Source organism: Pleurodeles waltl, chromosome 1_2, assembly GCF_031143425.1.
Source record: "Pleurodeles waltl isolate 20211129_DDA chromosome 1_2, aPleWal1.hap1.20221129, whole genome shotgun sequence".
NCBI lineage: Eukaryota > Metazoa > Chordata > Amphibia > Caudata > Salamandridae > Pleurodeles > Pleurodeles waltl.
The window spans coordinates 1,322,289,380-1,322,312,519 of record NC_090437.1 but is presented as its reverse complement, the minus strand read 5'-3'; the positions used below and the strand labels follow the sequence as shown (position 1 = coordinate 1,322,312,519).

Here is a 23,140-nt window from a genome sequence, read left to right as displayed (position 1 = left end):
GCAATGCAGGTTAGAGTGCCGTGGACCCAGGCTTGGCTGTGCACGAAGGATTTCCGCCGGAAGTGCACAGGGGCCGGAGTAGCTTGCAAAGTCGCGGTTCCCAGCAATGCAGCCCAGCGAGGTGAGACAAGGACTTACCTCCACCAAACTTGGGCTGAAGAGTCACTGGACTGTGGGGGTCACTTGGACGGTGTCGCTGGATTCGAGGGACCTCGCTCGTCGTGCTGAGAGGAGACCCAAGGGACCGGTAATGCAGCTTTTTGGTGCCTGCGGTTGCAGGGGGAAGATTCCGTCGACCCACGGGAGATTTCTTCGGAGCTTCTGGTGCAGAGAGGAGGCAGACTACCCCCACAGCATGCACAAGCAGGAAAACAGTCGAGAAGGCGGCAGGATCAGCGTTACAGAGTTGCAGTAGTCGTCTTTGCTACTATGTTGCAGGTTTGCAGGCTTCCAGCGCGGTCAGCGGTCGATTCCTTATCAGAAGGTGAAGAGGGAGATGCAGAGGAACTCGGCTGAGCTCATGCATTCGTTATCTAAAGTTTCCCCAGAGGCAGAGACCCTAATTAGCCAGAAAAGAGGGTTTGGCTACCTAGGAGAGAGGAAAGGCTACTAACACCTGAAGGAGCCTATCAGCAGGAGTCTCTGACGTCACCTGGTGGCACTGGCCACTCAGAGCAGTCCAGTGTGCCAGCAGCACCTCTGTTTCCAAGATGGCAGAGGTCTGGAGCACACTGGAGGAGCTCTGGACACCTCCCAGGGGAGGTGCAGGTCAGGGGAGTGGTCACTCCCCTTTCCTTTGTCCAGTTTCGCGCCAGAGCAGGGGCTAAGGGGTCCCTGAACCGGTGTAGACTGGCTTATGCAGAATTGGGCACCTCTGTGCCCAACAAAGCATTTCCAGAGGCTGGGGAAGGCTACTCCTCCCCTGCCTTCACACCATTTTCCAAAGGGAGAGGGTGTCACACCCTCTCTCAGAGGAAGTTCTTTGTTCTGCCATCCTGGGCCAGGCCTGGCTGGACCCCAGGAGGGCAGCTGCCTGTCTGAGGGGTTGGCAGCAGCAGCAGCTGCAGTGAAACCCCAGGAAGGGCAGTCTGGCAGTACCAGGGTCTGTGCTACAGACCACTGGGATCATGGAATTGTACCAACAATGCCAGGATGGCATAGAGGGGGCAATTCCATGATCATAGACATGTTACATGGCCATATTCGGAGTTACCATGGTGAAGCTACATATAGGTAGTGACCTATATGTAGTGCACGCGTGTAATGGTGTCCCCGCACTCACAAAGTTCAGTGAATTGGCTCTGAACAATGTGGGGGCACCTTGGCTAGTGCCAGGGTGCCCTCACACTAAGTAACTTTGCACCTAACCTTTACCAGGTAAAGGTTAGACATATAGGTGACTTATAAGTTACTTAAGTGCAGTGTAAAATGGCTGTGAAATAACGTGGACGTTATTTCACTCAGGCTGCAGTGGCAGGCCTGTGTAAGAATTGTCAGAGCTCCCTATGGGTGGCAAAAGAAATGCTGCAGCCCATAGGGATCTCCTGGAACCCCAATACCCTGGGTACCTCAGTACCATATACTAGGGAATTATAAGGGTGTTCCAGTAAGCCAATGTAAATTGGTAAAAATGGTCACTAGCCTGTCAGTGACAATTTGGAAAGAAATGAGAGAGCATAACCACTGAGGTTCTGATTAGCAGAGCCTCAGTGAGACAGTTAGTCACTACACAGGGAACATATACATGCACACTTATGAGCACTGGGGCCCTGTGTGACAGGGTCCCAGTGACACATACATATAGGCCACAAACCTATGAGCACTGGGGTCCTGACTAGCAGGATCCCAGTGACACATAACAACCATACTGAAAACATGGTGTTTTCACTATGAGCACTGAGGCCTGGCCATCAGGATCCCAGTGAGACAGTGAAAACAGTGACAAACACCCTGACATACACTCACAAACAGGCCAAAAGTGGGGGTAACAAGGCTAGAAAGAGGCTACCTTCTCACAAGACCAAAATCAGGTAAGTAAATAGTCACAGAATAGTGCAAACAGTAGAAAATACCATAGAATGCAATAGAAAGAAATAGGCCTAGGGGTAACACAAACCATATGCTAAGAAAGTGGAATGCGAATCACAAATTCCCCACAAGGCAAGTGTAGTGTGTAGAGGGGCGCTGGGAGTGTAAGAAAACCACAAAGGTGAGTAAAATACCCCACCCCAGAGCCCAGGAAAGTAGGAGTAAAGTACTGCAAGTTTCCTCAGGACACACTACAAGTCGTGATAAGAGTTATGGCAAGAAACAAGCAAGACTGCAAGCAACGAATGGTGGATTCCTGGACCGGAAGACCTGTGAATTGAGGAGACCAAGTACAAAAGTCGCAGAAGATTCCAGGAAGGGCAGGAGCCCCTGCCAACCTAGAAGATGGTGCAAAAGAGGATTCTCCAGTTGGAAGAAGTCTGTGGAAGAGCATCAAAGAAGATGGCTGTGGGTTCCTGAAAGATGCAAAGGATGTCCCACGTCGAGATGTTGGATGCAGGTGAGTTGCAGCACTGGATTTGTCCAACAAGCCTTGGTGCAAGCAATGTCACAGTTTGCATCAGAATGGCACTTCCTTGACCCAGGAGGGACCTGGGGGCCTCAACTTGGACAGAGGAGGCAGAGGGGGCTCCCAACACTGGAGGAAATCCACAGATGACCAGGCAGCACCCACGGGAGTCCCGGAACACGGGGACAAAAAAGGTGCAAATTATGGTTGCTGCAGCACTACAAAATAAGGCCCCACGCCACCGGAGAACAACTCAGTGAGTTGAGCGTCGAAGGATAGAGTGCTGGGGACCTGGGCCACGCTGTGCATGAAGGATTCTTGCAAATAGTGCACAGAGGCCTCAGGAGCTAGAGATGACGCAGTGCATAGGGGTACTGTCGCAAACCGGGAAGGCAGGCTCTTACCTCTGCCAAATTTGGACAGCTGGACCATAGGACAGTCTGGGTTGAAGGGGTCCACCACCTGTGCTCCAGGGAGCACGCTCGTCGTCAGGAGAGGAGTCCTAGAGAACCGGTCGTCGTCTTAGAAGATGCCTGCTGGAGCAGGGAAGCGACTCCATCACTCTTTGGTCCTTCTGGTGCAGGGTGAAGACAGGGAGTCCTCAGAGCATGCACACCTTGGAAACTGTTGCAGTTGCTGACTGGAGCTGAAGTTGCAAGGTCATAGTAGCCTGTTTGGATACTTTGGAGTTGCAGAGGATTCCTGGTGGAAACTTGCAATCTGAATCTGAAGAGGAACCCACAGGAGAGACCCTAAATAGCCCTGAGAGGGGGATTGGCTACCTAACCATGTATGCACCTATCAGGAGGGGTCTCTGACGTCACCTGCTGGCATTGGCCACTCAGAGATCTCCAGAGTGTCCCCATACCTTGGAAAACAAGATAGCTAACGCCAGGGACACACTGGAGGAGCTCTGTGGTTGTGATGGACAGGGGAGTGGTCACTTCCCTTTCCTTTTTCCAGTTTCGCGCCAGAGCAGGGACTGGGGGTCCCTGAACCAGTGTAGACTGGCTTATGCAAGGAGGGCACCATCTGTGCCCTTCAAAGCATTTCCAGAAATTCTGACAGGCAACCCCTCCAAATCCTGTAACACGTATTTCCAAATGGAGAGGATAACACTCTCCTCCCAAAGGAAATGCTTTGTTCTCCCTTCCTGGGACTGAGCTGCTCAGACCCCAGGAGGGCAGAACCCTGTCTGTGAGGTGGCAGCAGCTGTAGCTACAGTGCAAGCCTCAGAGCGCTGGTTTGGCAGTACTGGGGGTCCATGGTGGAGCCCCCAAGGATGCATGGGATTGCCCCCACCAATACCAGATTTGGAATGGGGGGACAATTCCATGATCTTAGACACCTTACATGGCCATATTAGGAGTTACCACTGTGAAGCTACATATAGGTTTAGACCTATATGTAGTGCACATGAGTAATGGTATCTCCGTACTCACGAAGTCTGGGGAATTGGCCCTGGACAGCGTGGGGGCATCTTTGCTAGTGCAACGGTGCCCTCACACTTAGTAACTTTGCACATAGCCTTCAGTAAATGAAGGTTAGAAATATAGGTGACCTATAAGTTACTTAAGTGCAGTGAAAATGGCTGTGAAATAGTGTGTGCAGTGGCAGTCCTGAAGAAGGGTTTGTCTGAGCTCCTTATGGCTGGCAAAAGAAACGCTGAAGCCCATGACGATCTCCTGGACTCCCAATGCCCTGGGTACCTAGGTACCATATACTAGGGACTTATAAGGGGGACCAGTGTGCCAATTGGAATTGGAATATGAAGTCACTAAACTATAGTGACTAACTTGGAAGCAGAGAGAGCATAAGCACTGAAGTTCTGGCTAGCAGAACTTCAGTGACACAGTTAAGCACTACTGACAACACACAGATTAGGCCATAAACTATGACCACTGGGGTCCTGACCAGCAGGATCCCAGTGAGACAGGCAAAACACACTGATAAATAGGGTTTTCACTATGAGCACTGGGGTCCAAGCTAGCAAGATCCCAGTGAGACAGTAAAAGCACACTGACATACGCTCACAAACAGGCCAAAAGTGGGGGTTACGATGCTAGAAAGAGGCTACTTTCTCACAACACCTTATTTATCTTTTAATATCATTTAATTTTGTATGCAGACGTGGACCCTCTGATTGTCTTCGCAGAGCCTGGTTGGTGCCTGGACCACAGGTTAAAAACCGCGGCTTTAGAGACTGATGCACCACTTTTTCTGCGTCCCTCTACCGGCACCTAACAACACCACGCTATAATATAATAAGACGCACTATGGCACTTTGCTACACTTGCCTCTTGAATCTTGACGCTTGTGAAGCAAAGTGCAAGGAGGCCCATAGGTCTCTATGGGAACTTCATTTTAATGCCTATTCTGAGCAGGAATTAAAAATGATGCCAAAAATGGCACAGTGAAATCTGTTAAATTTCACTGCAGGCCTCCTAGCGCCTGAATGCCCACCCCCTGCGTACATTATGTCTGGTGCAGGCATAATGTGATGCGGGGTTTACAAGTGGCACAATGCATGTACTGCACTACTTTGCAAATATGGCACATGCAAAAAGCCACTGTAGCGCAGCCTTAGCATAAAATAAAGTACACTTTGGCAGCGCGAAGGTGGCGCTAGGGCCTCTTAAATATGCCCCTGTGAGTTATGCTGTTGTGTAGATTCTAGGCCTACTTTGGGGGATAGCAGTGCATAGGCAGACCCATATCTACGAGGCCATACAAAGTCACGTTGCGTGGTTTTTCATGACCTCATTGATATGCAGTAATTCAACACAGCGCAAATTGCAGGGTTGCCTTCCACTGTGTCAGAGGGGTGCTCCATGGGCATTGCAGTGGGGTTTCCCAAGTAACACCCCTGGGTTTTGACGCATTTCTAGATTTACGAGTAAATGTAAACCTGGGAATGCATCAAAACTGTACACCTCCCCAGGGGAGGAATATCTTTGTTTATCCTCGTTTTTTCCTCTTTCTATGTGTGCTGCACTGTGCAGCACACATAGAAAGAGAGAAAGAGGAAAACGTCTTTATGGATTATTATTTTTTCTGCAGGAAGGTGCCCCTTCCTGCACAAAAACAATCTTGGATGCAATGCAGGCACCCTCACACCATGGTGCAAGGGTGCCTGCTTTGGCACTAGGCACCAAATTTTAAGCCGCACTGGGTGAAAGGACAGGATTGCACTGTATCTCATAAATACAGTGCATTCCTGTTCTCTCAACTTGGCTTAGGGCAGTGCAGAAAAAATATTTGTGGCGCTGCCCTACACCAATTTCTTGTAAATATGCCCCTTTGTGTGTACAGCCTCTAAAGCCAAAGGTTGCCTTCTTGTAAGCAAACCAGCTATACTGGCTCACTAGTTTACGTGTGTTGACATGTTTGAGTGTTAAAGTATAATAAACAATGAGCTTCATTTACTAGATCCTGACACATTGGCCCCAATGTGTCAGATTTCTTGCTCTACCCTACAATCCCCTAATAATGCAATGAATGCGCTGCATTTACAATACAGAGCTCTATGGTGCACGTTTTCCCAAATTCTGACGTATCCGTTGGCTCTAAACTCATGCATAGCTGGACTTGCGTAAAAAAATGACAATACTCCAGCATTGCTAGGGGGCCCTCATAGAAAAAAGCCCAGGTCAGGCAGTAAAAATGTGACGCGGTAAAGGTGTTAAATGATGCAGCGAAATGTAAATTTCACTGCATCTGATCTGTGTGGCTTTTCCTGTGGGAGCACCTACCCTGGCGCAAGTATAATGTGAAGCAAGAGCATTGGGCCCAATGCTTCAGTTTGTAAATCTGGAGCAGTGTAAAGCACTGATAGGACCACTGCTGCATCCAAACTGACACAATGGTGGTGCAAAGGCCTTATAAATGAAGCCTAGTGTTTTTTTATGTTGCTATTTATTGATTATTTTCCAAAGTTGAACATTTGAACTGGCTTGCAACTGAAGTGTTTTTAAGAGCATTTACTTATTTGCGTGTCATCTGTCCTCTGGTTTACTGTTCTACTTTGAGGCTGCCCCCTAGTTAAGGGTGGGGCAGTAGGTACGAGAGCCAACCCTCTCCATACAGGGTTCAACACTCATCTTAGCACCAAGACACCAAGGCCCAGATTTATGGGGGCCTAGTGCCATTTTAACGCAACATTAGCGTTATGTTTTTACGCTAATGTGGCGTTAGAAGGCCAAAGACGCCTCACCATATTTACAAAGTGGGCAAAGAAACCTATGAGACTTCTTTGCGTCATTTTCATCAGCATTTTTTAACACCTGCTGTGTTTAATGGGCCCCTGGGTGCTTTCCAGGATTAGCGTAATAATTTTTGAAGCTCATCCTGCTAAGCACTGGACTAGCGTAAAAAACTATGGCTCTAGTCCCTCTTCCTACCGCCATGATGCGCTGTGTTTTAAATACGGAGCACACATGGTGGTGTTAGGGGGGCGCTAAGGCGTGCAAGAAAAGTGGCCATGCACTAGATGCTGTGCCACTTTTCATAAATCTGCCCCCAGGTTGTATGGTGTATGGTGTGCCCTGGTACTGTATGAATGTGTTCAGTCTGTCAGTCACATATCCTTGTGTTCCTAGTACTGTCAGAAAAGCAAGTAAATAGTGCAATTCAATTTACTTTTTGTAGCAAAAATTGAACTATTTCCAGTGAAATGTTCATATTTAAATTGTCCAGTGAGTCAGCATTAATTGAAAATGATATCAATCTAGCAGGATAGTCCTGAACTTGGGGAGACAATTTTGACAGGATAAAACATTAGGAGGTGGTTTAATTGCAGGAGACAAATGATGCTTGTAAAAGGAAAGTGGCTGGTGAGTTTCATAAAGATCATTATAGACTGTTCTACGTTTCTCAAAGTTTTTTCCAGCGAGGTTGCTTATAATTATTTAACCCAGCTTTGCTGCCTTTCTACACAGTTTTTTGTTTTGTTAGTTGGTTAAGTTTTAGTGTTTTTAATGATTACCTTTGCAGAAAGAAAAAAAACTTGTCAAAGACATTTTTAAAATTTCACACAACCATAATGTGTGTTTCAAAGTGTGTATTTATACTTAACTAGCAGTCATTCTGCTGCCATTCCAATTCTTTATCCTCAGGACCTGATTCACAAAGGGCCTCTGCACTCATGGAGGAGGCCCCGGAGTCGTGGGGGAGTCTCAGCACCCAGGCTGGAATCTCCGCAATGGGACTCAGGCCCTCAGTTTTTAAATCTGCTGAAATTGTTGAAATTATGTTAGTTGTGTGTCACCAGTAAATGACCTTTGTTGTTGTCATAACTCCTTGCTGTGACATCACAACAGTTCATAACAAAACTGTGGTGATGCCATAAACGCCTTCAGGCCAGGCTGGGGGTATCTCTGAGAGCCTGTCAGTGCAACTCTGCTGGTCTGCTTTGACTGAAAGCAGAAAGCACAACTGCAGGAGGGGGAAGGAAGGCAGGAGAGGTAGTGGGTTTTGGTTAAGGATAGCAGGTAAGATAGTTATTTTTTACATTTGCATCAGGGAGGAAATGGCAGGTTATGTGTAACTCCCCCATTATCCTCTGCCCCTGCATAGTAGTTGAACGTAGGGACAGGTGAATTTAGAGGCCATACATAACATAAAATAATGCCTGGGCGAAAAGGCAATTATGGGGATGTTTTTCACATTAGGGTTCTGAGTGACATCATAGACAACTCAACCTTTGCTCTCATTGTCTATTTGACATCACTCCAAACCCCTCGAAGGATGAAGAAGAGGAAGAAGAAGATCAAAATGAAGAAGAAGAGGAGGGAGCAGTGGAGGAGAAGGAAGAAGTAGAAGAAGAAGAAGTAGGAGGAGGAGGAAGATGAGGAGAAGGAGGAAGAGGGGGCGTAGGAGGAGGAGGGCGAGGAGAAAAAGAAAAAAAAGCAGGAACACATGGCTTTGGTTCTTTATGTTAACTGCCAGAAACCTAGCTGTGAGAATTGGTACCAGGCCACACGTTTACTGTCCCCTTCTGAGCAGACAATCAATTTCTGCTAGTGATGGTGAACCTCATAGGAGCTGTACATGGTCAAAGACAAACCTAAAGTCAATGAGCGGTAGGGAAGGAAGCTGGGCTGCCAACGGTTAATGCATCGTGGTGTAGTGTTCTTAACATAGGAGCTTTAGCAAATGTAGTTTTGCAGTTGTACAATCAATTTCGGTGTGAAAAATGCTTACAAATTGTGCCTTTATTGTGGTCAAAATTGTTGAATATAGGTTTTGACTGATGTGGAGCAATGCACTATTATTGCATCACAGATCCAGCAATAGGATGATTCAGAATCCTGATACAAATTGTGCAGGGATCAGTGACATAACTACAATTGTGGTGTTATCACAGATTGATCAGGCCATTCTAAATGAGGGTCTGGGGATCTGCAGTACGAGCATAAAAGTCTGTATACTGCTGTAGTCTAGAGGATGAAGTGAGGACATGAGTGTCGATACGTTATAACGCACTATCTGGACTGCACCATCTCTAGACATGGTACTATCTTCTGCCTAGAAAAGTGATGGGTTCAAGGGGAACATAGCGCTGCGTGAAGGTCAAGTTTCTCATCAATGAAATCATTCTTTAATGCAGCTCATACCTTCCAGACAGAACCATATGTGGCTTTTGTGCTTTTCTCTTAACTGTCCAGACCATTACTTTACACACATGGATGAGTTCTCTGCACCAAGAGGGACACATATGGTTTTTGTCCCTCTCTATTAACTGGCTAACCTATGACTTTACACTCATGGATGAGCTCTGCTCGGGGTCCTTAGAGATACATATGTCTTTCTTCCATCTTTACTAATTGCCCAATCCATGACTTTACTCACATGAATGAACTCCACTCAGTTGCTTAGTGACACAAATGGATTTTGTCCCTTTCGATTAACTGGCTAAGCCAGGAATTTACACATATTGATGTGCTCTACTGTGTGCCCCTCGACAAAGGCATATGTAACTTTAGTCCCTTTGTGTTAACTGCCCAAACCATGACCACACAGATGGATGAGCTCGGCTCTCTGCCCTTAGAGACACATGTGGCTTTTGTACCATTTTATTAACTGGCCAATCCTTGAATTTACACAGATGGATGAGCCCTGCTCAGAGCCCCCAGACAAAGACACACATGGCTTTGGTTCCTTTCTATTTACTGCCCAGTCTGTGACTTTTCACACATAGATGAGCCATGTCCTGTGCCTTTACAGGCACATATGATTTTAGTTGCATTCTATTACCTACCGAAGACATGCCTTTACACACATGGACACACTCTCATCTTCATCCTAAGGGACACATATGACTTTCCTTCTTTTCTGCCCAAACCATGACTTTACACTTGAATTACTTTCTTCCCTGCCTACTATCTGCCAAGCCATGACTTTACACACATGGATGAGCTCTGCTCTGTGCTCTAAGACAGGGACACTTTGGGCTTTACTCCATTATGGTAACTGCCCAAGCCATGACTTTACACACATGGATGAGCTCTGCTCTGTGCCACTGGGGCTCCATTTAACAGATGCTAACGGGCACAACTTTCTGCTGTGTCAATTTATTAAAAAGTGCTAATATCACAACTCTATTTTAAGCAAGTAAAATTTGGGCATGGAAAAAACTCTGCAGGGAAGTGCTAGGCCTGAATCAGGTGCAGACTCCTGTTTGTGCTCGAATCATAAGTAAAGCAGCTCATAGAATAAAGTCCCCTCTGATCATTTCTAAATAAGGCCTAAGCACCGACTAAGAGCATGTGTACTATGGAGACATCCTTAAAGCTGAGAGCTGCACATTATGTGGAGTGTGGCATTGACTGCATGAAATACAGGGTACTTCCCAGGAATGAATCGACCACTGAACCTGTGATCTTTGTTCTTATTACTCTTTGGAAGGTTGAGATGGCCTTTCACCCTCTTGCTGTGGGGGGAGATCTTTAATAGACTCATGATCACCACTGTCACTGTATGAAGTCACTGTTTATCATGATGTAAGTCATACTTCTGTCTCAGATAACTTACTGTAAATGGCAACTGGGCCACAATAGGAACTTTCCAGGATGGACAGTGTGATGGCCAGTGAGTAAATTAGTATCTGGAATCCCATGCTGCTTGGTCTGAGTGATCTGCTAGTCGGGTCTTCTTCCTGCATAGGAGGGCAGAGAAACATCATTTATCACATGTAAAAAACTAAGACAAGTAAATATCTCAAGCTCCGACAATCAAAAACAGCATTGTGGCTGAAAAAATATTCATAGAAAGGCAATGAGGTCTGCAGGAGTTTGCCTGTAACTCGACCCATCCGTTTTCCCGTCCCTTCTCCTTCAAACAGCTCAAATGTCTGAATTAGAGATGAAACCAGTGCTTAATTTGAGCCTGTGGATGCCGATGTGGTGCACCAGCACTTATTGTTGGGGGCCAGCACTTATTTTTGTTTTGCATCAGGCATTTGCTGTGAGCAAAAGACAATAATGGGAAACATGGAGGAAGAGAAAGATGTAAAAGTGTCACAATGGAGAAAGCAGAAAGCTGCAAGAGTGAGCTGAAGTGTCAGGGAGTGGCTGTAAATGGATTAAAGAGGCCCGAGATGGCCTCACAATTACGCTGCCTCACTATTCTGTGCTTGGACATTTAACAGCAGCAGCCACAAGTTTCAGAGGAAAGCTACAACTGTTTATCACTTTTTACTGTGGATAAATCATACAACTGTGTGTCCATAGTATTTTCCGCTGTCAGCTCCAATTCTAGTGCCAGTCCCCCCTGTGACAGTTCTCTTGTTCAGCTCATCTGCAGTCCACCACCCTCTGCTGCCTTCTGTTTGCGTCCTCTATGCTCATTATCTATACATTTCTGCTTGTTTTTTCTTCATCTTCTGCTACTTTTCTTATTGTGTTTCTGTCTTACCTGTTTTTCTGCCCTTTCTGCTACTTTTCTGCTTGTTTTTCTGCCTTTTCTGGGCTCCTTTTTGCCTTTTCTTCCTTCTTCCCACTGTTTCCCTCTTCCAGCTATTTCCTTCCTCCCACCACCCAGTACCCTGCTTTCCCCAGTACCTACTCAATGGAGGCTGCCGCTTGACCCCATTAACCAGGTCCTGGTGCCACCTCCCCCTGCAACAGTTCTCCTGTCCAGCAGACTGTGGGCAAGCTCTCCGACGGAGACGTTGCACCCACAGTGCCCAGATACCCCTAGGGGTGACAGTGTTGGGCTGCATAAATTCTGATTGATTGATAACGAGTTCCTGCCATGAGGGACTGAGTGAGAGACTAAGCCTGCTTCTGAATTTTAAGCTTTAGTATGGCTTGAAGCCTCGCTGTGCATCAGCTCGGCAGACATTGTAATACGCATTCCTGCCAGGCTGACCGGAGGGAACAGTGTTAGGATATTGGACTCTGCTCCTTTAAGGGAGCTGAAGCCAAAAACCTAACACTCCAGCACCCTTGGAAGACAGTGCACATTCCAACGGTCCTGGGCAGGAGGGCCCCTGAACTGGCATGGGCAGTGCAGGGGGCCCCCTTTGGCCCCCGGCACTGGCTTTCTGCCAGCCTTTACATGACGGGGTCCTCACCATGAAAAGGCTGGTGGAAAGTGAGGTTGTAATCAGCCGGGTGGCACTGAGTTCACTTCCTCCCTGTCTGGTTACAAGCCCTACCGCCATCATGCCATCGGCAGGGACGGTGGCCGCTGGTGGGTCTTCCCACCAGGGTTGTAATTGGGTGGTCAGACCTCCAAAGTTGCAGGGGTCTGACTGTCAATGCGAATGTGGCAGACCTCGGACTGCCACACTTGTAATGAGGCCCTACGTCTGAGGAACAAACTACCTGCCAACCCTCATCCCCATCTGGCATGCCCATGGTATCATGGTGGGTGAAAAACAAGATGAATTTGATCATTCCATCAATCACCTTTTTGTTTTTGCATTTGACTCCCTAAGTGGACCAGGTATGCCCAGTTGTGGGTCCCAGGCTCACAGTGCCACTGGATCCAAGCTATACCCAGCTGATGAACCCAGAACTAGGTTAAAACCATTCGTAGGTGTTCTGGTTCAGGAAGGACCAGGACTGGTAGTTTGAGCTGGACTGTTACCATGAGGTGCAGGTTCAAGGCCGATTAGAATGTGGCTGCATCAAAACTGAGTTGGCATGGTGGGCAAAAACTAATCGATTGGATTGTGGCCCCCAAGAGATTTGCAGTGGCTGAGATTAATTTGTGAATTCAATCCATCACCTCGTTGTTTTTGCATTTGATGTCAATGGTGGCATTTTCAACACCAGGAGCCGATGTGTATGGACACAGAACACTTCGACTACAGCTTCTTTTGCACATCTGCTGATCTGCTATGTGAACCTAAAGGGTCAAAAGTAATTGTTTTCTTTGATGTGCTCATTTAATTCACATGTGCTATTTTATTGCCATTTCATAAAAAAACAATAGAAACAGTAAACTCTGGCACTGAAAATTGAACTTGAAGGTTTTAAAGTATTTGAGTTGAAGTCAAAGAGCGAGAATATGGTTGCATTATTATTATAGACATTTAAATATTTGCATTGTGTTGTATTTTTGGGGCCCTGAGTAAGACTTATTTTGGAGCCTCTTGTTGGTTTCAACTTTGAATTTTATTACTCACATTTGGGCTACTTGTAACCTGGATGATGCCAAACAAACTTTCAGAACCTGGTTTCTCATACAGTTGCAATATGTCTCAAATGTCCTTAAGATGACACTGGGCAAAGAGAGAATGGAGGTAGAGATAGGCAGGGAGAAGAGAGGTTCGGATATGGAAATTGAGGTAAGCTAGATCAATCAGAGAATTTATAAAGCGCACTGCATACCCGTGAGGGTTTCAAGGCGCTGGGGAAGGGGGGAGGGGTGCTGCTACTGATCGAAGAGCCAAGTTTTGAGGAGTCTTCTGAATGCGAGTAGGTCTTGAGTCTGGCGTGGGTTGGTGGGGAGGGAGTTCCAGGTCTTGGCGGCGAGGTAGGAGAAGGATTTGCCGCTGGAGGTCTTTCGCTGGATGCGGGGGACGGCGGCCAAGGCGAGGTTAGAGGAGCGGAGCTGGCGGGTGGGGGTGTAGAATCCGAGCCTGCAGTTTAGGTAGGCAGGTCCGGTGTTGTGGAGGGCCTTGTGTGCGTGGGTGAGTAGCTTGAAAGTGATCCTCTTGTCAACTGGGAGCCAGTGAAGGTCTCTCAGGTGGTGGGAGATGTGGTTGCGGCGGGGTACTTTGAGGATCAGTGGAGCGGAGGCATTTTGGATGCACTGGAGGCGTCATAGGTGTTTGTCAGGGATTCCTGTGTATAGTGCGTTGCCGTAGTCTCTCTTGCTGCTGACGAGGGCCTGTATCACGGTTCTTGTTTCAATCGGGATCCACTTGTAGATCCTGTGGAGCATGCAGAGGGTGTTGTAGCAGGATGAGGAGACTGCGTTGAGCTGTTTGGACATGGAGAGGGAGAAGTCGAGGATGAAGCCTAAGTTGCGTGCATGGTTGGTGGGAGTGGGAGGGGTTCCCAGTGTGGTCGACCACTATGAGTTGTCCGAGGCTGAGGGGGTGGGTCCGAGGATGAGGACCTCCGTCTTGTCCGAATTCAGCTTCAGCTGGCTGTTTCTCATCCATTTGGCGATAGCCTTGATGCCCTTGTGGAGGTTGGTTTTGGCGGTGTGCGGGTCTTTGGTGAGGGAGAGGATGAGCTGTGTGTCATCGGCATAGGAGATGATATTGAGGTCGTATTGGCAGGCCATTTGTGCGATGGGGGCCATGTAGATATTGAACAGTGTCGGGCTGAGGGAGGAGCCCTGGGGAACGCTGCAGATGATGTTGGTGGCTTTGAATCAGAAGGGGGGGAGGCGTACCGTTTGGGTTCGGCCGTGGAGGAAGGACGCGATCCAGTTGTCTTGTATTCTTGTATTCCGTCTTCGAAGAGGCGGGCCATCAGGGTGCAGTGGCATACTGTGTCGAAGGCGGCAGATAGGTCCCAGAGGGTTGAGGGCTGATGTTTCTCCGTTGTCCAGTTGGCGTCTGATGTCGTCTGTGGCGGCTAGGAGGGCGGTCTCGGTGCTGTGGTTCCATCCGAATCCTGACTGGGAAGGGTCCAGGATGTTGTTGTCTTCGAGGTGACGGGTCAGTTGCATGTTGGCGATTTTTTCAATGACCTTTGCCAGGAATGGGAGCCTGGAGATGGGACGGAAGATTTTGAGATCTTGACTGTCAGCTTTGGGCTTCTTCAGGAGGGCGTGGATTTCAGCATTCTTCCAGCTTTCCGGGAAAGTTGCTATTTCGAAGGAGATGTTGATGACCTTCCGTAGTTGGGGGGCGATGATTGTGTCAGCTTTGTTGTATACGTGGTGAGGGCACAGGTCCGATGGAGATCCTGAGTGGATGGAGTTCATGATCTTGAGTGTCTCTGTGTCGTTGACGTTGGTCCAGGAGGTCAGGTGGTTGGTGCGGGTGGTACTTCCGGGGATGGGGTCTGGTGTGGTTGTGGTGGGGAAGCTGTTGTGGATGTAGGTGATTTTCTGGAGGAAGTAGGTGGACAGGGAGTCGCAGAGTGCTTGAGATGGTGGGATGTCATTGACATTGGTGCTTGGGTTGGAGAGTTCTTTCACGATGTTGAAGAGCTCTTTGCTGTCGTGTGCGTTGTTATCCAGGCTGTCTTTGAAGGAGGATCTCTTGGTTGTTCTGATGAGTTGGTGGTGCCTGCGGGAGGCGTCCTTGAGGACTGTGTGGTTGTCGGGGGTGTGTTCGTGGAGTCATTTCTTTTTTAGTTTCCGGCAGTCGCGTTTGGGGGCTTGGAGCTCGTTGGTGAACCAGGTGGCTTTTTTGCAGGCTTGGTTGTTGGGAGGGTTCTTGAGTGGCGCTAAGGAGTTGGCTCAGTTGGTGATCAACTGACTGAGGTTGAGAGCGGCGATGTCTGGGTCGGTGGGGTCGGGGGGGGTTCTGGGTGAGGGTATTGTTGAGTTGTTCTGCGGTGACTTTGCTCCAGCGGCGGCTAGGTAGTTGTTGGGGGCGGTGGTGCTTGGTGTGTTTCTTGAAGGTGAAATGGATGCAGTGGTGGTCGGTCCAGTAGAGTTCGGTGGTGTGGTTGAAGGTGACGTCGGCGCTTGTGGTGAAGATGGGATCGAGCTTGTGGCCGGCGATGTGGGTGAGTGTGGTGACGAGTTGTCGGAGTCCGAGGTTGGCGAGGGTGTTGATCAGTATGGTGGAGTTGGGGTCGTTGTTGTTTTCGAGGTGGAAATTGAGGTCTTCGAGGAGGATGTAGTCCGTGGAGGGCAGTGCGTGGGTGCTGGCGAGTTTGGCGATGGTGTTATTTAAAGGGTGCTCGTGGGCCCTGGGGTCTGTAGATGAGAGTTCGTCTGAGGGTGGTGTTGGGATCGGTGTGGATCTGGAAGTGTAGGTGCTCGGCGGTCTTGAGGGTGTCGTCCGTGTGGGTGGAGATTTTGAGGGTGGTTTTGTGGGCGATGGCTATTCCTCCTCCAATGCCATAGGTGCGGTCTCTTCAGGTGTTCTTGTAGCCGTTCGGGATGGCGATGTCGGGTGCTGAGGAATCGTTCCACCAGGTTTCGGTCAGGAATGCTACCTCTGGGGCGGTGGTGTTGAGCAGGTCCCAGAGTGCGATGGCGTGCTTTCGTGCAAAGCGGGTGTTGAGGAGTATGCAGTGGAGGTGGTTGGATTCAGCTTTGGGTGGTTTCGCTGTTTTTTCGCAGGTGAATTTGCAGGTGTGGCAGGAGAAAGGGCCAAAGGTGTTCCTTGGAGAGGATTGGAAGCAGTCTGTGTTGTGGCCAGGGTTGAGGGAGATACGGTCATTGGCGGTGTAGCAACGTCTGGAGGTGCGGGGGTTCCGAGGACCAGGGGGGGTGGCGCTGGTCGCGGTCCAGGCACAGACGGGTGCAGATGGGCTTGCCTCTGGCGCGGGTCCGGCGCGCCAGCGGCGCGGGCGTGCATCGACCACCATTAAGAAGGGAGGAGGGAGGGAGGAGCAGCTGGGAGGCGGGAGGGAGAGCTGAATGGGGGCGCGAGGGGGCGGGGCCGCAGGGACGCAGCGGCAGGGGAGCGGTGAGCAGCTCAGAGAGAGCCGAAGCGGGGGAGCGCACAAGGGGCAAAAGCAGGAGAAAAAAGTGGAATAAAACAGATGAACGCGCCAAAAAACGGGCACTAGCACAAGGGTGAAATCAGACAGAAGGACACGGCACAATAATAACACAGGCACAAAAGAGTAAAATCAGACAGAAGGATACAGCACAATAATAACACGGGCACAAAAGAGTAAATTCAGACAGAAGGATACGGCACAATAATAACAAGGGCACAAAAGAGTAAAATCAGACAGAAGGATATGGCACAATAATAACACGGGGCAGGAGACAGGCACGGGCACAAAAGAGTAGAATCAGACAGAAGGATACGGCACAATAATAACACGGGCACAAAAGAGTAAAATCAGAAAGAAGGATACAGCACAATAGTAACACGGGGCAGGAGACAGGCACAAGCACAAAGAGTAAAATGGGACAGATGGACACGGCAAAAATAAAAAACAGAGCACAGAAACCAAAAAGTATTAAAGCAGAAGTCTAGCGACGCTTACCAGAAGCCCACTATACACCAGAGACGAGGCGCAGGCGGGCGCCTGCGGGTGGAGGAGGGCCTCGAACACGCGAGCAGCAGCATGGGCGGGGGTCGGGGACACGGAGGCAGCAAGGTGGTGCTGCGATCGTAGGGGAGCGAGCTCCTGGCCAAAGGTAGGTCAGAGGTCGCTCACCCTCGACACGCAGCGACCACCATTAAGAAGGGAGGCGGGAGGGAGGAGCAGCTGGGAGGCGGGAGGGAGAGGCGAATGGGGGCACGAGGGGGGCGGGGCCGCAGGGACGCAGCGGCAAGGGAAGTGGTGAGCGGCTCAGAGAGAGCCGGAGCGGGGGAGCGCACAAGGGGCAAAAGCAGGAGAAAAAAGTGGAACAAAACAGATAGACGCGGCAAAAAACGGGCACTAGCACAAGGGTGAAATGAGACAGAAGGACACGGTACAATAATAACACGGGCACAAAAGAGTAAAATCAGACAGAAGGATACGGCACAATAATAACACGGGCACAAAAGAGTAAAATCAGACAGAAGGATACAGCACAAAACTAACACGGGCACAAAAGAGTAAAATCAGACAGAAGGATACTGCACAATAATAACATGGGGCAGGAGACAGGAACGGGCACAAAAGAGTCGAATCAGACAGAAGGATACAGCACAATAATAACACGGGCACAAAAGAGTAAAATCAGACAGAAGGATATGGCACAATAGTAACACGGGGCAGGAGACAGGCACAAGCACAAAGAGTGAAATGGGACAGATGGACACGGCACAAATAAAAAACAGAGCACAGAAACCAAAAAGTATTAAAGCAGAAGTCTAGCGACGCCCACCAGAAGCCCACTAGACACTAAGGATGAGGCGCAGGCGGGCGCCTGCTGGTGGAGGAGGGCCTCGAACACGTGAGCAGCAGCGTGGGCGGGGGTCGGGGACACGGAGGCAGCAAGGTGGTGCTGCGATCGTAGGGGAGCGAGCTCCTGGCCAAAGGTAGAGAGCCAAAGAATACCTTCCCAGGGGTGCCCTTGGATGGTGGGGGCCATCACTGGACAATTCCCCACTTTGCCCATGCCTTCAAACATCTCTGATACTATGGGGCATATTTAAGAGCCACTAGCGCAATTCTAATGGCACATTAGCTCCATATTTTTATGCTAATGTGGCATTAGAAGGCCAAAAACACAGCGCCATATCTACAAAGTGGCACAATGCATGCATTGCACCACTTTGTAACCCTTTGAGCTACATTATGCCTGCACCAGACATAATGTATGCTACTGGGGGGTTCCCCCGTTAGGGAGGCTGGAAAAATGGCGCAAGGAAATCGAACAGATTTCCTTGGATCATATTTTTGGCACTTTCACTGCCTGCTCAGAGCAGGCATTAAAAGGGGGCATGCCATTTAATACAATTGGCCCTTATTTACTCTGCAGGCGTAGTGCCAGAATTTTGCTACTTTTCCTGCAGAGTAGATCAATAGCGTTAAAAAAGTTAAGCTATTGCCCTCCACCCTGCGCCATAGTGTGCCGTATTTTGAATATGGTGCACACATGGTGGCGGTAGCGGAGCACTAAAGAACACAAGAAATGTGGTTCTGCAATGTGTAACGAAAGCATCATGTTTGCATCCGCAGTGAACACTGTATATGTGACATTATTCTCAAATACAGGCGAACACAAGCATCACCCAGGAAAAGTCCTCTTCCTCTCTATAAAATGTCAACCAATTTGCCTGGACGGCTGTGGAATAACAATAAAACACCAGGGAAAAGGATACTTTAGCCTATAGGAGCACTGTAGAGTATTATGTTGGAGGTGGGGCTCTGTTGCACTAATGTAATACAGAAAGATACTTCAGTAAGGTAGGTGATCTCTGCTGATGTCTGTATTGAGTACAGGTCACATGTTCATTCTTCTGAGACTGGGGAAGTGAATAAAGTTAAAATGGCTAACAGTAGCTTTTATTATTATTTACAATACTTAGAATTGTCAATATCTACTGTATCAATAACTTCACCAAAGAAGCCTTCAGCAAAGTCAACCTATCTGGCTTGTAACCACTTCATCTGAGACATATTGGATATCTGTGATATGTTTTTATAATGGTAGTATAGAGCTCATTAGCAATGCCACCAGACAGCTACAGCTGTGTGTAGCCAGAAACTAACAGAGTGTCTGGCCTGTCTCAGGATATCTGTACTAGTGACATGCTGACAGTGTTATTGGTTCAAAGGGGCAGGGTACAATCGAAGACAATAGTGTGCTGCCACAGCACAGTGATAACTAGCATACTATCATTAATAGAAGCATCATGCAGGTGTGTGGTGTTGCGGGACAAGGAAGTTATAGGGGTGTTCATGATCTCTCTGGGTGGCATCAGCAGTGTTGTTTGGCATTTTGTAAAAGTAGTCACAATTTGCACTCAAATATTGTTTAGGAGTATGCAGTGATCAATTGGACCACTGCCTCCTACTAAAAAAAATGTTGTTTTCAACATTCACAATGGGAGGCGACCCCTTCTCATTTGTGAATGGTTAATGTTGGCAAATTGTTAGGTGCATATTTATCAAAGTTTTGCATCACCCTTGCATCACACAAGCTACCTTAAGGACAATGCAAAACCTAGATATGATTTGGCAAGTAAAGTAAGTCCACCTTGCGAAGCCATGCAGTGCTTATTAAATCTGTAGAAACACAAGGTTACGCAAGTCACTGCCTTCATTACTCTCCCGCATGGAAGCATTCAGTGGGTGGAGCGTGGGCGGTCCCACACATCCACTCATAGATTTTGACGTAATCCCAGACTTACCATGAGTGGTAGACATGCAAATGTATCAAAATGATATGCCTTCCCAGGGAGGCATGATGAATAGAAATATGTTTACTTCTCCTCGTTATTTCCTCTTTCTACATGTGCTGCATTCTTCCATACATTTAGAAAGTGTTAAAAGCCTCAAAATATTGTTTTGAAGGTGTCCAATGTCTGCGCAAAAACAATCCTGCCTGCAACGCAGACACCCTTGTACCATGGCGCAAGGGTGCCTGCATTTGGACTAGACAGCCAAAAGTGTGCTAGCACTAGGAGAGAGGATGTGGAATAATTGCAAAAGCGGACGACTTTGAAGCTGGGGAACCTGGAGGGAGTCTCTGTAGGTGGCTAAACATCCTTTGTTTCTGGGCAAATCACATAGGGCCTCATTAAGGAGTTTTTGGGTCGGGCTGTGCTGCACAGATTCCTGCTACACTGCTCTGCATCAAAAGAATGTGGGGTATCTATGAGATACGGCACATTCCTGTCTTTTCAGCTGTGCTGGTGCACAATGGGCTGCCATGCACCAAATAAGGCCCCCTTGCACCATGGTGCAAGGGTGTCTGTGTGGGAGGGATGATTGTGTTTCAGCAGGAAGGGACACCTTCCTGGACAAAAACAGTCACAAGAGACGTTCTCCTCTTTTTATGTGTGTTGCAGAATGCAGCACACAGAAAAAGGAAAAACAAGGAGAAATAAAGGTATTTCTTCTCGTTGTGCCTCCCTTACTCCTCCCCTGGGGAATGTATTCCCAGGTTTACAAAATCTTGCAAGTCTGGGTATGTGTCAAATGACATTGGTGTGATATGGGAAAACCCACCACAACACCCATGGCATGCCCTCCTGTCGCAGGATGAGTCAATGAAGCCACTAGCGATGCATTGACTCAGTCCATATTTCCATGGATATGAAAGGTCACGCAGGGTGGCTTTATGTGGCCTTGTAAATATGGCCCTGCAGTGAATGATGCCAAGCAAACTTTCCGAACCTGGTTTCACATACAGTTAAAAATGTCTCAAAATTCCTTAAGATGACACTGGGCAAAGAGAGAATAGAGGTAGTGGTAGGCAGGGAGAAGAGAGGTTTGGATATGGAAATAGACAGAGGGAAGCTAGAGAGACACAGAATACCTTCCAAGGGGGACCCTTGGAAGGTGGGTGTCCTGGGAATTCCTCACCTTACCTTATGCCTTAAAACGTCTCTGATACACTAGGTTTGATAGCCAGGCCTGGATCTGTTTGGATGAGACAACAGGGGGGTGGATGTGCAACTTTCTCTTTATGCATTTGTTTGCCTTGCATTGGGATAGACACGCTTTTTTGTGGCCACTGCAGCACACTTTTGTCCTCGCCAGCAGTCAACTAATCAAACTTCATGGACGGTATAAGATGTGGAGCCAATATAATCATATTCACAAGGTCATGAAATGCCACGCAGGCTGGCTTTACATGGCTTTGTAAATATGGCCCTGCATTGTGCACCGCTAAAAGTGACACTCCGGCAGTGCAGAGGGGCTTGCAAATAAGCCCCTTAATCAGTGCTTAATTTGTAAATAAAAACATGCTGGTGCCCAAAGCCCTCCTCTTAAATATGTGGCTGCTGCTATTAAACGTGCGAACAACGAATACCAATGCAGCGTATTCCTGAAGCCATCTCGGGCCTCTTCACTCTATTTACAGCCCCTCCCTGCCACTCCAGCTCACATCTGAAGCTTTCTGCTCTCTCCGTTTGTGACGCTTTTTCGTTTTTCTCCATCTTGATAGATCTGGCACATTCCTTCACTCTTTCTTTCACACAGCACATCATGGATTTTGGTAGCAAATCATGACTACACACCATTGCTTAAAATGGGCCGGTACTGTCCGGTAGTGAGTACTGGCACTTTTTTACTTCGAGAGGGAGAGTACCTGCACTTCTCAAGATAAACATAATATCAGAAGTAAGCCGGCACACTGACACAGAGTACCTGCATTTCTATTTTTCCATTTCAAGCACTGCTACACACCATAAGAAACTGGTATTTAGAATGGATGCCCCTTCTAAATATCAGTTCTGTGTGGTTTTCTAAATCTGTTTAATGAGCCAGAAAAGCGTTTCCAAATCGTTATATGGGCTCAGTACATTTGAAAACCCCTTGTTAATCTGGCCTTAAGGTGACCTGGAAGGAAGACCAATCTTAAACCTGGTAGTTTCCCATTGTGGAGATATCAGTGTAGAGGTGTTATGCTTAGTTGATGGAAGCACTTGTGATGGAGAAATTAGGGTTACAGTTCTGCAAGTTCCATAAACTTTTCTGGCAGAATATGTTTTTTGCACAAAAATGAAAGGTTTGCATTTTAAGGGCCTGATTCATGAAAAAGATAGCGCCGCCTTTACGTCATTTCTTTAAGCAAAAGCTGCGCAAACCTACAAAATAGAATTATATTTTGAAAGTTTGTGCCGCTTTTGCGTCAAAAATGACGTAAAAGCGGTGCTATCTTTTCATAAATCAGGCCCTAAGGCCCATATTTATACTTTTTTAGCGCCGCATTTGCGCCGCTTTTTGACACAAAAGTGGTGCAAAGTTACAAAATACAATTGTATTTTGTAACTTTGCGTCGCTTTTGCCTCAAAAAATGACGCAAATGTGGTGCAAAAAAAGTATAAATATGGGCCTAAGTTTCTCTCAAAACGTGTTGCCATTACAATTCCTTCTGTTGCTGAATATTTCTCACAATAACTAACATTTGGCAGAGATATCCTGGTTTTCATCTATTCATCTTCACAAAGTTGCGAAGAGAATCATTTGTGCTCACCTTCTGACTGACCACCGGGTGTCTGGTCTCGCCACTGCCTGCTGCTGGCGTCCCTCAGCTCAGGAGGGTGAGTGGTGGTGCCTGGTCTCACCTGTGACTGCTTCTCTCTCCTGTCACCTCAGGTGGGACCCCCCTTAGTGAGTGAAGTGGAGATACCTGTAGATATAGAACCTGCAATGCAAATTAGGAGGAAGGTCTTAAAGAAAAAACTGTTTCCACAGAACCAAAGAAATCAATCACCAGCAGGAAATTCCTGTCCTGCAACCACTCACCAGAGGGCGAGGAATTTCGACAAACAGATGTGAGAGAATTAAGTTGTTTTAAAACGTTTAGTTGTGTGCTGTGAAGCCCTAGGGTGTGGTTCGTGCTTCCCAGATCCCATCACGTCGGCACACCTTG

The 23,140-nt window shown here is 47.9% G+C and overlaps 1 protein-coding gene across 1 annotated transcript in view; it reads right to left on the bottom strand.

The window, feature by feature from the left end:
• The window catches only part of LOC138251454 (uncharacterized), a 29,756-nt gene extending 6,887 nt beyond the window's left edge, over window positions 1-22,869 (bottom strand). The window contains exons 1-2 of the mRNA XM_069205651.1: window positions 22,742-22,869; window positions 10,589-10,712 (exon numbers count right to left, since the gene is read on the bottom strand). Coding sequence (XP_069061752.1) covers window positions 10,589-10,673 — 85 coding nt within the window. The 5' untranslated portion in view covers window positions 10,674-10,712; window positions 22,742-22,869. The remainder of the gene's footprint in view (window positions 1-10,588; window positions 10,713-22,741) is intronic.
• Between the last annotated feature and the right edge of the window lie 271 nt (window positions 22,870-23,140).